This window comes from Cupressus sempervirens, chromosome 9, assembly GCF_028749045.1.
Source record: "Cupressus sempervirens isolate cs-2001-9-10 chromosome 9, ASM2874904v1, whole genome shotgun sequence".
Lineage (NCBI taxonomy): Eukaryota > Viridiplantae > Streptophyta > Pinopsida > Cupressales > Cupressaceae > Cupressus > Cupressus sempervirens.
Window position 1 is genome coordinate 693,974,017 of NC_143126.1, and position 15,436 is coordinate 693,989,452.

General features: G+C 32.7%; 1 protein-coding gene across 1 annotated transcript in view; it reads left to right on the top strand.

The window, feature by feature from the left end:
- The first annotated feature begins 378 nt into the window (after positions 1–378).
- LOC149540616 (uncharacterized) overlaps positions 379–15,436 on the top strand; it is a 42,572-nt gene continuing 27,514 nt past the window's right edge. The window contains exon 1 of the mRNA XM_089802722.1: positions 379–414. Within this exon, the coding sequence (XP_089658848.1) occupies positions 379–414 (36 nt within the window). The remainder of the gene's footprint in view (positions 415–15,436) is intronic.

Genomic DNA, 15,436 nt, shown 5'->3' on the forward strand with positions numbered 1-15,436 from the left:
TGACGGGTTAGCAAAGAGAAATAAAAAAATATTTGCTAAGGTTTTGCATAGTGTCAAGGTGGACTCCGTGAGGAGTTTAGCTCTTGTTAACCCATTCTCAGAGCATAGCTTCAAGAGGAGTCCTACCCACAAAATACCCTATTAAGGTATGTTGTTCTAACCAATCGCAAGTAGCATCAAATTCTTACAAAGGAAGGATAATATCAGTATTACCTCATGAAATTTTTTTGGGACTAACTTGCGAGGATTTTTGTTCAATGGAGGTGCCATGGCTTTCCGAAGCAGCAATGTGAACACCAATATCAACAACTGGGTCACCCTTGACCAAAGCCATTATAAACTAGCCTAAAAAATCCCACAGTAAATACAGTTTGACAAATGGAAGATGCAGAAGGAAAGCTCAGACAGAGAGCAGTATGCAAGGAAACTCAAAGATTGCATGAAACCCTAGTAGAGTGAAAAAAACTTCCTTACATACATTTATTCTTTGGACTTACCAATTTTAACTTATGCAATATTTTTACTGACATGACTCTTAATATTAGAATTCAGGCAGAATTTGAGTGGGTAAAATATATAGCGAGAATAAATTCCTCAATAATCAATAATCTTCCTAAACTAAGATTGTAATGCCCACCCATAATTTGCTTTATATTATATATGTTGAACTCTTTTATGCCTATCTCATACATGTGTTAGTTTCAAAGATATATTGTATGTTGTTATTTCATGACTTCAAACTATTATTTATAATTATATAATTTATTATATTTCACTTGTTGCCTAATGATTATGATTACTTACATGTTAATGTTGATTTAATGATTCTTAGTTAGTAAATGTGATTTCTTTCATAACGAAGTTAGATGATATGTCTTTAATGATTATTGTTTTACACTCATAGTAATGCATTGTTATATTTGAGCATTTGATGAGTTGAATCATGATTCATTATGGTACTTACCCCATACTTGCATGTGTGTGGTGTGAGTGTCTATTTTACTTTTATGTCTGACATGTCTGATGTGGTTAAGGGAGGGAGTCATAGCCACTTGCTCGTTGGGATCTACACGATGTACCACTCCCTGTCATTGACTATCTAGTTTAGTTATATATATGCATATGTACATGCTCATCTTTTATAAAGGTTGTAGGTACCAAACATCAACTTCCTTAAATTGCCAAGATGAGCGTGCCCTAACATAATAACTCAATGGTATAAAGAATGGGAAGATAATGACCAGGTCCAATCCCAGCCATAACCTAAACATTTTTCTTGTAAGGGGGACTTGAATCTGAGTCTCTACCCTTTTTTAAACCCATGAACTTATCTGTGTGTGTCTTGTTTGAATTTGGGTTTGGAATGGTTTTTTCTTATGTGGATTTGACTATGTTATTTATTTGGTAAAGGTTTAACTATGATATTTAAATCAATCACATAATATTATAATTATTAAATATTATTTAAATAAAATGATGAAACAAAATTAATTAAATATCAAAATATTTAATTAATTGAGAAATTAAATAATTTAAATATTTGGTTTTTTATTTGAAAGACTTGATTTAAAAAGTAATGTGAAAGTTGGAAAAAGGATAAATTAAAATATTAAAGACTAAATATTGATTTATCATGAATATTTAATTAATGATAATAAAATTTGAGTTGCACATAATTAGTGGGCTTTAATTATTAATAATGATCGAACAAATTATATACAATTTAATTATACAACAATTAATAAAGTTAAAATAAGATTTTTGAGTGAGGAATAAGTTATTTAATTGAAAAGAAATGATATTTATTTATTTAATATTAAAATTAAGGGAATTTCTTTTAATGTATTTCTTTTATTAAAAAAAAGTAAAGTGATTTTATTTATTTTTATAAATTAGTGGGCTTTAATTATTAATAATGATTGAACAAATTATATACAACAATTAATAAAGTTAAAATAAGATTTTTGAGTGAGGAATAAGTTATTTAATTGAAAAGAAATGATATTTATTTATTTAATATTAAAATTAAGGGAATCTCTTTTAATGCATTTCTTTTATTAAAAAAAAGTAAAGTGATTTTATTTATTTTTATAAATCTAAGAAAAGAAGAAGAAAAACTATTAGTTTATTTTAGTTGAGTTACCTTCTTTTGTAAGTTTACTCATTTAAGAAACTTTAGTTTTATTAGTTTTATTTATATATTTTTCTTTATTAAGAAGTCATTATGGTCATTTTTTTGGGAAAAAATAAGCTAATTTAGAACAAATTATATTTTAGAAGACAGGTTACAGGTTATGCATTCAGATTTTGAAGAAAAAGATTTTTTTTTTTTCAAAACTTGGGATTGAAGTCTACAATTGGGTCTTTTTCTTCTTCTTAACAAATCAACTTGGTGTTTGAAGGTAGGGGTTCTCAAATCTCTTTGCAATTTTTGTTGGAAAGATTGTATTCTCTGTGTTTTCTTGATTGTAAATTTAGTTTTGAATTTGAATGAGGAACTTCGATTTTTTGATAGATAAAGATTAGTAGAATTTTATTTAAAATTGAGTTTATGACATAATTGATATTCTGAGAAAGTTTGTTTGGAAACCTTGGAAGAGAAGATTTAAAATAAATTATGGTGCTGATGTTTATAATTATTATTTTACTATTTTATATAAATTTAATTAAAATATATATTTATATTCTTGATTATGAATAAATTTGTTTGCAGTTACTTGTGTGTTAGCTTGAGGGTTTGAAACATGTGATTTTGCTCTAACTTTTATTTAATATATTTTATGAAAAATGTAAAGATACTTTTAGACACCCATTTGAATTTTATTTAACATATACAAAAATTATATATGATTGTTTTGTACATACATGATCAAATATTGACTGTCATGCTAAAACTAGGTCTATTTGAGCTTGATTTTTCAATTAGAGACATAAGAACAGTCACGTATACATTTTGAAAAATATATAATTAGGAAAATATCCTCTTTGTGATTTTAAATAAGTATATATTATGCATACTTTTATTTATTTTCATGAAGATCCAACATCTCAAACACAAGTTATGCTCTTCTTCTAAACTCGTAACCTTCAAATCTAAATAGTGTTCTTAGGAAGATTTACATTTTACACCATTCAAATAACTTTTTCTTTAGGACTGCTAATAATGAAAAATGTGTAAAATTAAATTATCTTTCCATCAATATAGGTTGCAAATCCGTATAATTCCATATGAGTTTATAACATTTAAATTACTAGCTGATTTACATAGAGGAAATGCATAAAAACTCACAATTATGAACTTTGAAAATGTTTTTTCTTTATTGTTAAATATTATTGATTTATTTTTAAAAACTCAATTCTAAACGTATTAGAAAATTAACATACCAAGTTTATCTACAGTTATATACCCTATATATGATCAAACAAAACTTTTAAAAATAATCTAATCTAAATCATTCAATGAAACTTTGTATTATTTGAGGTTTTGTGGTATTTGTTTTGTGACGGGTTTTGGAAACTCTAATGTGATGGCTTTTATGTGAACTATTTAGTTGACCAAACTAGGATGTGTACTAAAGGCATCTTTTAAGATTTCTTTTATGATGGTTATTTGACTAAATGTCAGGATATACTTTATGATTCAAAATTGAGGCTTATGTTTATGAAATTTATTTGGTGAGCATATATGATGGCTTGGGTTTTGAGAACCAAATTATTTTTGGGTTGTTTGTTAAGGAACCGAGGTCTATCATTATGGGTGTTGTGGTATGGGATACAATTGTAGTTTATGTGCTTAGGGGAGGTTGTCTAGGTACGTGTCTTTGGGAGTGGCTTGCAATAGGGGTACGAGAGCCAAAGTGGTCAGTACCAGGGCAACCTATTGTAAATTGTGTAATATGTGATAGCATCGTAATTAAAATATCTTACCTAGCCCTTTTTCTTGAGATACATTAAAAAGATAAGTTAGAGATGTGCCTCACTCGTGCCTTCAGTGCTTGTACATGCCAAGGATGACAATGGGATGATACCTAGTGAGAGGTATGACTAGTTTTTATCATCTTCATGAGAGGGTATTCTGGTTCCACATGTGTTACATTGAGGGTCCAAGGTCCAGAGTGACCAGTCTAGGGAAACTCAACGCTTGAGGGTTCGGGGTCTAATTAGAAACCAGTCTAGGGTAACTCAAGTAGTTTGATCTTGAGTTTGATTATGTGATGACACTTCCTAGTATGTAGCCTAAGTCTCCTCTGTAGATTTTGTATTTGCCTCTAGTGGTGCAATTATTGGTATTGCACCTAATGTTAGATGTATTTATTGTTGGTGTTTACTTTCATTAATGGTGATTGGTGATTCATCTTGATTGTACTTTTGGCATGTGTCTTTTGAATTGAGGTGGATATCTTTTATGGACTTTATCTCATGATTTTGGTACTTGATATATGTATGTTGACTTGGTATGTGGTGTTAGTATTGGATGAATGTTCTTTCAACTTTGGTTATCTTTTCTTCATGAGTAGTTTGTGTTACCCTTGAGGTAGATTTGACTATTAAGATTCCTTTCCTAGGAGTGTTTTATGGTTTGATTAGTTTTATGTGGATCATTCATTATCTTCCTTGCATGGTGGGTGGAAGCTTGATTAGGTAACCATGCGGTCGAGAGGTAGTGACTTCTTACCATTTGGGTCCCCTTTAGATTTACAAATGTTTGAAGGTTGATGATATAGTTGTACCTTTATCGTTCTTATCCCTTTGTTGGAGACTTTTATTCAATTGATGTATTTAAATGTTATCATGTATTTTGTATTTTGATGTAGTTGTATCTATTCTCGCATACCCTATGACATGTGTAGTGGATGCTATCTATTAGATGTATTTCATTGTATCAGTTGTATTCATGCATTTTCTTAGGAGATTAATATGTTATATTTATGATTATGGACATTGTACTTAAAGAGTTAAACAATTAATAAAAAAATCTTAAACATGACTCAACATAAAGGAACTCTTGAGGAATGAAACCTATATTGTAATTACATGTGTAAATGATGTGTTTGTGTATATTGCTTCCACAATGTTACTTTGATATTGTATAAACTTTAGAAAAAAAAAGTTCAGTAAACTTTGTAACATATTAGGTTTATTTCTTTTGGGTTCCTGAGTGGGGCATTACAAAGATAGTAAAAAACCATATCCTTGTGAACCTTCACCCAATCAATAGCTATGGGATGAGGTCCATCAACTAACAATAGGTGACCAAGAGTAAGAAATGATGGTGAGAGATCCTCCTTGATACTATGCCATATAAATATGAGTTATACAAGAGGAATCACTACTTGAATCTTCTCTCCTAGAGCACTATATTTCCTTTTATCATTCATAAAACATGATATATTTTAATCCTACATATAGCTCAATTACATAAATTTTTTCAATGAATCTTCACAAGTACGTTGTTACACATATGCTACCAATTTTGAAGATAAGGAAATCAAAGAAGAAAATGTCTTGCCACTATCCACATTGATGTAAAATCATATAGACAAAAGGTGATTTCTTTAATTAACTCAATTTGGTAATACTAGATTTCTCAATCAAGTTATCTACGCCTCTATGTAAACACTCTCTTATCTCAATATTCAAATGGAAAACTTAAAATTTGTTCTAAATTATAAATTCTTTAGTGAGATCCATGTTAGAGCATGCATTTTCTTGTTTCATTACACATATTTGCACATGTATTAATTAATTGTGCACATTCTCAATAAAACATTCTCATGCATAATAAACATGTCTAGCTTAAGTTCACTTACTTATGCCTAATTTAGTTTCATTCAGTCTATCAATATTTCTTTTAGACCTTTAGTTTTCATATCACACTCTTTATTTTTTATATTATGCATTAGTTTAAGTTACATCTTATCATTTTAATTTTTCTCTTTTTTTTAGAGACAAATTTTCTATAAAAGAATAGCATTGTATTCATTATAATTCATCTTGCAATCGTATTCTCACAATCTTATGATATATTCTTCATCAGAAATGTTTAACCATTATTTTCTTTTTGCCCTCCTTGTCAGAGTTGTCATTGTTTCACTAAATTTGATCGTAGAATTGGTCATGTTTCGAATTTCAACATAGTTCCATAACTTCAACATGCTATCAGAATACCAAAACTCTAATAATCAATCCCAAAATCAAAACCCAAAATCTATCAATACATGCGTAACCTGTATGCTTGAGGAACCATGATGCGCCCATGAGAAGCCAAGAAAGTGATCTATTTATAAAAATAATTAAGTTGTATGTTTTCAAATCTTAAATTATCAATATAGAAATTAGCCCAAAACAATATCTAAATAGAGAGTTCTTTAGTTTGTAGGGGTTTTTATCAATATCATATAGTTGTGAACCATAAGAGCTCTAGAAGAGGGATGCTTCACATGAGCCTTCCCAACAAACCCATCCTCAATTAGAGTCAAGAATAAAAAATAACATGTCTTATTATGTATATATAAAGAAAGAAGGTTAATTCACTTAAGTGAAGATCCTCATGATAGGTGCAACAAAAAATTGGATAAAATAAGTATCACCTTTAACATGGTATAATCCAACCTCTAACATATCATAAAAAACTAATACATTATTCATGACCAAAGAGGAAGGGTTCAATATAGGTAACCTTGAATGGAACCATCTATATGAGCTTACATAGACAAAGAAACTATAATGAAACCAACATCAAATAGGTCCATTGGATAGGCTCCCCATCAAGTTGAGGAAACATGTCTCTTAAATGATTTTTCATGAATCAAACACCACAAAAACATTGCTAGAAGCTACATGGTGTGCATGTTTCTCCTCCATGATATAATTTCATAGACTTTCATGTATTTTATCTCCTCATTCCAACTATACTTCCACTCTTCTTCTCAAAATTACCATGTCAATTACCATCCACAACTTCAACATCCTCCTTGCTTGTAATACCTTGTGACTTCTCACTTTTCCCTCATTTAAAGCTTACTCTCTTTCTTGATGTCATTTGCAACTAAGAATGATCGAGCCATCAATTTGTTTCATATTATGTTCTCTAACAACCATAAGCACATAAGTTGATTGATAAATAGTTAGTTAATATCATTTTAACATATTAATATTTCTAAATAAAACTATAAAAGGGTAGCATGTAAGTAATACATATAAGATTTGCTACCATTTCAAAATAAAAAGATACAAAAGAATCACCAAACAAATGAATGGTACATTTTAAAAAAATGTAGATAAAATTAAGTTTGTTTAAAAATAAAAATAAAAAAACTATTATTTCTAAAATATAATTAAATAAAGTTCTTAACTAGATAAATAACTTTGCCGCATCATGATATATTGGTTTACGTTGATATGTTTTTGTAATTTAAATAGGTTTTGACATTTTATATTCATATAGAAGTCCAAGATCTTTAAAGTAATAATATAATTTCATTAAACTATAAATTCTATTTTTCTATTCCTGTCAGACAAGAATCTAAATACATAATAATAGCTAATGTTAGTAAATGATCTTGACTTCGAGTCTCCTCAAGCTTAAATAAATAATATCTAGACTTTGCCCAATTACCTATCAAAAAATATATATTCTTATCATCTTGATCTTTTTCCCCCAACCTTTAATAAAACTATTATTTATCTTTTTTTTAATAATAGAAAATAGTACTTTGAAAATCAAATCAAATCAAATACTAGAAAATATTAAATAATGTCTCATATTAAATTTTGACCCTACTAATAATATGAAATGAGTAATTATAAATCTGAAAAAATCAAAATATTGATTTGAAAATATATTTTTGTAAATAAACAAATTTAAGACATTTTCAATGATCATATACTATTTATAAATTGGACTCCAGTTTGATTGGTGAGAATTTTCTTTTGTAGATACAAAATTACTAGACAAACTTCATCTTATCTAAAATAATACACTATTATTTAATAAAAAATTCTAACTACATGTTAACTAATAATTTAAACAATTTTTTTAAATAAATACATCAAATATTAAGACCAAATCATACACTTGTTGACACCCTCACTTTTAAAATGAATTGCTTTCCTTAAAATTTAGCATCTTCTCTTTGTCAGAAATAACAACAAATCTATACAAGAACAAGTTGGCAGCACATTCCAAGAAGAACTAATTGATGAGAATTTCAAACAATCTCCTCAAAGATTTTTCTACATGTTAGTTAGATGTTGATTGGTTATACATTATATTCCCCTCCACCATCGTGTGCAATGATTCTTACTAGTTTAATTGTTGCATTGGCATTGTAACATTTCAGATTATGCTTTCACTAATTGAAGGTTGTTAGTTGATTGCGTTAAATAACTCATGAAGTTATCATCTGCTATTTGTAATTTTATATTGTTCTACTCCAATTAAAATATAGGGCAAAAACAGTAGACACTATCAGATAGATTTGTTCATGAAGATCATGGATTAAAAAAATTAATGAAAAAATTAGGCAATTATTTGCACATTTTTTAATGTCATTCTGCTGCAACACAATAACAGTCTTTTTATAAAATAATTACTTTATGACATTTATGGCATTGTTCTAAGAGAGGAACCACGTGCTTTGATGCCCAAAATTTTAAAAATCTACAGTAAAATAAGTTTGAATCTTTAATGTATTAAACATTATTATTTTGAATCTCAACATACTCTATAAACAAATCTGGATATTACAATGGTAAAAAGTGTATGTTTTTTTAATTTTAAAAATAGTGCAGATTTTATCTATTGTGTTTTTTAAATATAATGGTTGGTATATAAAGGAATATACTCTTTTTTTTTGAATTTTTATTATTTAAAGAGTTGTTTTTGCTTGGAATATGATGATTAATTTGATATAAATTTAGACTTATTTTTATATATTGTTTTGTATTAATCATGATTTTCATTTTATCTTTTTGTTATACTAAATTAAATATAGGTATTTGAAATTTTCATTTATAAATGTAGTATTGGGCTAGGTTAGATCTCTAAGAACAAAAATAATTTTTGATCTTTTAAGTTTAAATTGTATAATTTTTCATCATGTTTTAGATCGTATTACTTATTCTCATTTTATCTTTTTGTTATATATGAATTTGAAATTTTCATTTATGAATGTAGAATTGGTCTAGATTAGATCTACAAGAACAAAAATGATCTTTGACCTTTTAAGTTTAAATAGTATATGATTTTTCATCATCAAGGTTTTAGATCATACTACATGATTTATATCATCACGATGAAGCAATATTTAGAGAGCGAAAAATCCAACACATAGATGAAAAATTATCTGACTCTAATTTTAATTTCCACTTTCAAATTTATTTTAATGCACATCATGACAATACTTTTTGTATAAAAGACTAACCTTATTTCATTTTTTTAACTAAACGAGGGGTAAAATTTTTATTTAATACCAAAGAGAGCATAGCAACACAAGAAACAAAGAGAACTACAAAGCTTTATCTTGGTCCACAAGTTGAACTAGCATCTAAGATAAATCAAGGGGAAGCATCGTATGATCAATAATGTTCCAATCCGGTCCATGCTTAGAGGCCCATTTAGCCAAACAATCAGCCACACCATTCCACTCCCGAGGGATATGCATAAAAGACACAAAATCTAGAGAATTGCATAACTGAATGATCTGCTGAATAACCAGAGCCAAATGCCAATCCACATGCACAAGGTTCCGAATATTCAATAAATTCACAACCACTTGTGAATCAATCTCACAAATAATTATTTTCTAGCCATGTTGATAGCACTGTTCCATTCAACCAGGATAGCTAGGGCTTCCACGAGGTTATTAGTATGGTGGCCCTTGTATATAGAAAACAAAAACTGAATATTACCAGGACTATCACGCCCAACTCCCCCAATACCAGCCAGACCAGGATTTCCCCGAGAAGAGCCATTAGTGTAAATTTTAAGAATGCCTACCTCAGGAGGAGACCAATGCCCCTCACGATTAACATGCTGAGAGTGTTGCCTAACTCTATTCCCAAAGCGATTGTGGGGACCGAGGGAGTGCTACCCTGAAGAGGAAAGGATAGGCATGAGTAAATACTGACATCTCTAGGATCCAACCCTCCACCAATGTCACATTTAGCTAGGAGTGTTTCATAAAGAGAATTAACAATTTTCCCCCACAGGTGCCTAATCTCAAGCTACACATCATGAAAGATCCTCCTATTCCTCTCAAGCCAAACATGCTATAATATAAAGGAAGGGCCAGCAGTCCAAGCAACCTGAAGAAAAGAAGTCTTGGAAGGGAGATGGCCCAAATAGTCCCAGAATTCAGATAGCGAGGAAACATGCTAGCATGTGCATCCCCACACACTCCACTAGAAGTGCCAAATCTGTTTGGCAAAGGGGCACTGGAAAAAAAGGTGAGAAACAATCTCTTCACTTTTGTGGCATAAAACATAGATGGAAGGCCCCTAGAAGCCTCACTTGCAGAGATTCTTCCAAGTAAGACAACGATTGTAAACCAGAATCCAGAGGAAAAAGTTACACTTAGGCCATGAAAAACTATTCTAAACTTTCTTCCACCAAGAGACCTCCACCTCGCCAAAAAGTTGCTTTGTCAATACAAGGTGCCCTGAAGAAACATAATACTTACTAGAAGAAGCAACTCCCCATGCCAAAACATCAGGGTCTTGCAGAGAGTTGCACTCCCTAGAAGCCAATATCTAAGATAGTTCCAACCAATCTCCCAAAGAGCCACTCAACGGCCAATCATAACAATTCTTCCATCTGTAACCCACAACAAGACCCAAATTATAAGCCTCCTTATAATGAGCCACCTTAATCCATCTAATAGAAAGGAAAAAATCACAAAGAGACTGCAATTGTGGATGAGAGGATAAGAGAGGAGGATGCCCATTCCAAGAATCACTCCAAAATAGAGCCTTAGTGCCTCTATTACATATCCAAAATAAAATTTTCTTCACCAAGTGAGCACCAATCTTGAGGGTATTCCACACCATAGAACCTCTTCCCTCAAGAGAAAACTTGTAAATATCTGAAGGTTCAACACCAGGTAAATACTTATGTGACAAGATACAGGCCCAAAGCTGAGACTGACTAGAACGCCATCTCCAATAAAGCTTGGTAGCAAGAGCTTGACTGCGCAAGATAGCAGAACGAAGGCCAAGGCCTCCTTCCTTTTTTGGCTTGCAAACGATATCCCAATTGATGAGGCTCCATTTGGTATTTTGCAAACTACCACTCCAAAGAAATTGGTAAGAGAGAGCATCAAATTCCTTAAGAAAATACATCGGGGCAGCCTGAACCATGCTTCTATATATGGGAAGGGCCTGAATGACTGATTGAAGGAGTGTCACCCTGCAAGTAGTAGAGAGCCACCTATGAGTCCAATGATTGACTTTTGTTGAAGTTTTTCAAGCAAGCTTTGCGAGAAAAGCCTAGGTTGTCTACCCACCACAATAGGGACCCCAAGTAAGTTAGAGGGAGAGACTTAATCTGAAATCTCAGGATATTAGCAATCCTCCGTTGGATAGGCTCAGGAGTGTTGAAGAAAAAAATAGAGGACTTTTGGTCATTAATTTTCTGCCCAGAGGCAGCCAAATAAGTATCCAAGGTGAGCCAAAAGGCTTTAGCTTCCCGAATCTGAGCTCTCCCAACAAGGGTCATATCATCGACAAACTGGAGGTAGGAAAAAGTGGGCAAACCATTTCCCTATTGCCATCCTTGAATTAGATTTTGGGAAACATGAAACTTGATAAGTCTGCCAAGTCCCTCAGCCATAATGATAAACAAATAAGGAGAGAGTGGGGGTCTCCTTGGCGAAGACCTCTAGATGCCCCAAAAAGCTCTGTCAGTTCACCATTGAGAAGGACTGAGAAGGAAGGAGTAGTAACACAACTAAGAACCCATCTAACCCATTCCTTACTAAAGCCAAAAGCCAGAAGAACTTTTCGCAAGAAATCCCAATTGACTCTATCATAAGCCTTAGTCATATCAAACTTAATGAACAAGGCCCATTACCTGGAAGTAGACATAGAGTGAATAGCTTCGGAAGCAATAACCACCCCATCCAAAATTTATTTTCCTACCACAAAACCCCCTTGTTCCTAAGAGATAACCATGGGAAGAAAAACTTTAAGCCTCTCTGCTAGGAGCTTAGTAATGATTTTATAGACCACATTACAGAGAGCAATGGGCCTAAAGAAGTCCAACTGATTAGCCTCTTCCTTCTTCAGAATAAGGACTAAGAAAGTAGCATTCAAGGCCCAAAGCATTTCTTTGTTGGAATAGGACTCCTAAACCACATCGAAAATGTCATGATTGATAATATCCCAAAATTCTTGAAAGAATTCAATAGGGAAGCCATCATGCCCCAGAGCTTTTCCCTTCCGCAAGCTGAAGACAACCCTCTCCAAGTCAGACATACTAATAGGTCTCATAAGAGAGTCATTCATCTCCCTAGTCACAATAGAGGAAATACAAGATAGGAGTGTAGTCTCCTCAATCTCTGCTGGAGGTAAATCATCTGAAAAGAGAGTAGAGTAAAACTAAATAGCGTCCCTGGAAATAGCTTGAGAGGAGGTTAGACGCATCCCATCAAAAGTAACAAGAGAAGAGATGTAACTCCTGTTATGTCAAGCTTGTACAAATTTATGGAAAAAAGTGGTATTCTTGTCCCCTTCCTGAAGCCAGTCAACTCAAGCCTTCTGCTTCCAATAAATTTCTTCTCTAAGATCCCACTTAGCTAAATTAGTAGAAGCTCGAGATTCTGCTATGCCAAGAGCTTTAGAAAAACCCAAATCCTAAAACTGTCTTGTAATAACATCAAGACGATCCTAAACCCTCTTCTTCATAATGTGGATATTACCAAAAAAATTCCTATTCCAATGCTTCAACTTTCTTTTAACATATATTGAAGTTTTTTAGAGAAGGAGAACATAGCAGTGCCATAGGAAGGGCCTCCCTATCTCCACCAGTGAGCCATTAAGTCATGAAGAGAAGAGTCTCAAAGCCACATTAGCTGGAACTTAAAGGGAGGCTTCTTGGGGATAGCAACATAACTAGATGTGAGCTTAATAGGCCAATGGTCAGAACCTCTCCAATCAAGAATTTTAGAAGAGAGCGAAAGAGAGACAAAATTCCAAAAACAAGAAACAAGGAACCTATCCAAGTGTTTAGAGATAACATCATTACCAGCCCTTCGATTTTTCCAAGTGAAGAGCCCATTGAGACATCTGACATCAGAGAGATGTAAAAGATCAATATTTTGTTGAAGAAGCTCAAAAGAAGGACCCAAGTGGGCTAGCCCACCCCTCTTCTCCAACAAAATAAGAACAGAGTTGAAGTCTCCAGCCACAATCCAAGGCAAGAAAGGATGATAGCTTTTGACATGCCTAATATGATCCCAGAGCTTAATCTTGCTAGGGAGATCAATAAGAGCATACACATTAGTAACAAGAATCATCTCTCCAGTTTCTAGAGAGGAAGCAACCATTGAGAGAGCCGAGAGGCAAGAGACCCAGTAAAGTGGCATAACTTTCCTTGGATTCTAGCAAATGGAAAGACCACCAGAGCTCCCCAAAGCACCAATGCACTGACATTGGCCTAGAAACAAAATGTTAGGAGCACATCTAAACATGAAGTCCACTGAAAGCTTGGTCTCCTAGAGACAAAGGATATTCAGAGAATGCTCAACCACTAGCTCATGAATAGATTTTTGTTTGGGGATGCTATTCAACCCCCTCACATTCCATGAGATAATAATCATTGAGTAGAGAGGGGAAAATGCTCATCCAAGGTCCTGATAGCCCCAAACTCTACCATTAAATCTCCTGTAAGTTTAATTTTTTCCTAATCTTGTTTTTGCCCAACTCTTGAGGGAGTAGCAAAAGAGACTTTCTTAAATGGTCTTTTCATTAGGGCCAAAGCAAGAAAAGATCCCTTTCCTTTACCAGAAACAAACACATCTTTAACCAAATCTGTTAGAAGAACATCCTTTTCTTGTGGAGTAGGAGAAACCACAAGTGCACTAGACTTAGGGCCAATAGAAGTCTCTGGCAACTACTGAACTACAACATCCTGGTTGCCACTAAGAATAAAAATCCTCCCCTCTGAGCCAATAGCTGCACATTGAGCCTCTATAGGAATACCTTCTTCTATGACCATGTTGTCAAGAACCTCAAAACAATTGAACCCCGAGTCCACTTGGCGATCTAGATGAGATCACTTTTGACCCTGACCCTTAGCATGGTTTCGAGCTAGGATAAAACCATCCTTATCAACACCAGTAGTACTAGATGGCCCTTGACCCTGACTTGAAGTGTTCATTTGAGCTTACCCTTTTCCTGTACTATTAGTCTGAACATTACCATTCCCAGTACTAACATTATGACCATTTCCCTTACCATCATTGGCCATCCTTGGACCAGAGAACCCAATAGGGGTACCATTGCCTTTGGAGGCTTGAGGGCATTGATGCTGTAAATGCCCATATGCATGAAAAATGTGGCAACGAAAGGGAATAGATTCATAGTCTATCTGTTGGATCCAAGAAGCAGAGCCTAGGCAAATTTCTAAAGAATTTGGCAAAGGATTATTTAAATCAATTTCAACACAAATACGGGCATAAGAAATAACCTTTTTGTCTAGTGATTGATGTGCTATAGTAGTCGGCTACCTTATTTCATTTTTAAATAGTCTAACATTATCTATTATTTAAGGTCTCATATGTAAAATACATCTAAGTCCTAAAATCCATCACATATTATATTAGCTTTCAAATATATAAAAATAATAGGACATTAATGCTAAAAAATATTCCATGATTACCTAATATCTCGGTCATTACTTGATATCTTGGTTATTACTCTATATAACTAAATTAGGAACAAGGTTTTGGCCAAAGGGAAACAATCTAAGCCTAATATTCTCCTAAATAAAATTTATTCACTACAACATTTGGGGTCAAATTATGACAACAATTTGTGATGGTGGTGTATTTTGTGGTGACTTTCATTTTTTTTACAAGTGTCCCCAATGTCATCGCAATATTGATGTTGGTGTCATAATTACAATGCCCATGTGAGTATAAACAAAAAAAATAAAATAAGAAATAAATCATTCCTCATTTGTTTTGGTTGTGGAGAGCTACGCGTGAAAGAGGGTGGAGAACTTTGAATGAGGGTGGAGATCTTTGAACATTGTTGTGCCTTTGTGATCGGTGCATTTCGTTGCTGTGATTTTTTCATTTCATTTCCATAACCTTTCTCTACAATTTTTTTGATGTGATCTTTGCATTTTGTTGTCGTGCCCTTTCTCTGCAATTTTGTTGTTGTGCCCTTGTGATCTATACATTTTGTTGTCATGCCCTTGCTCTGTGATTTCCTT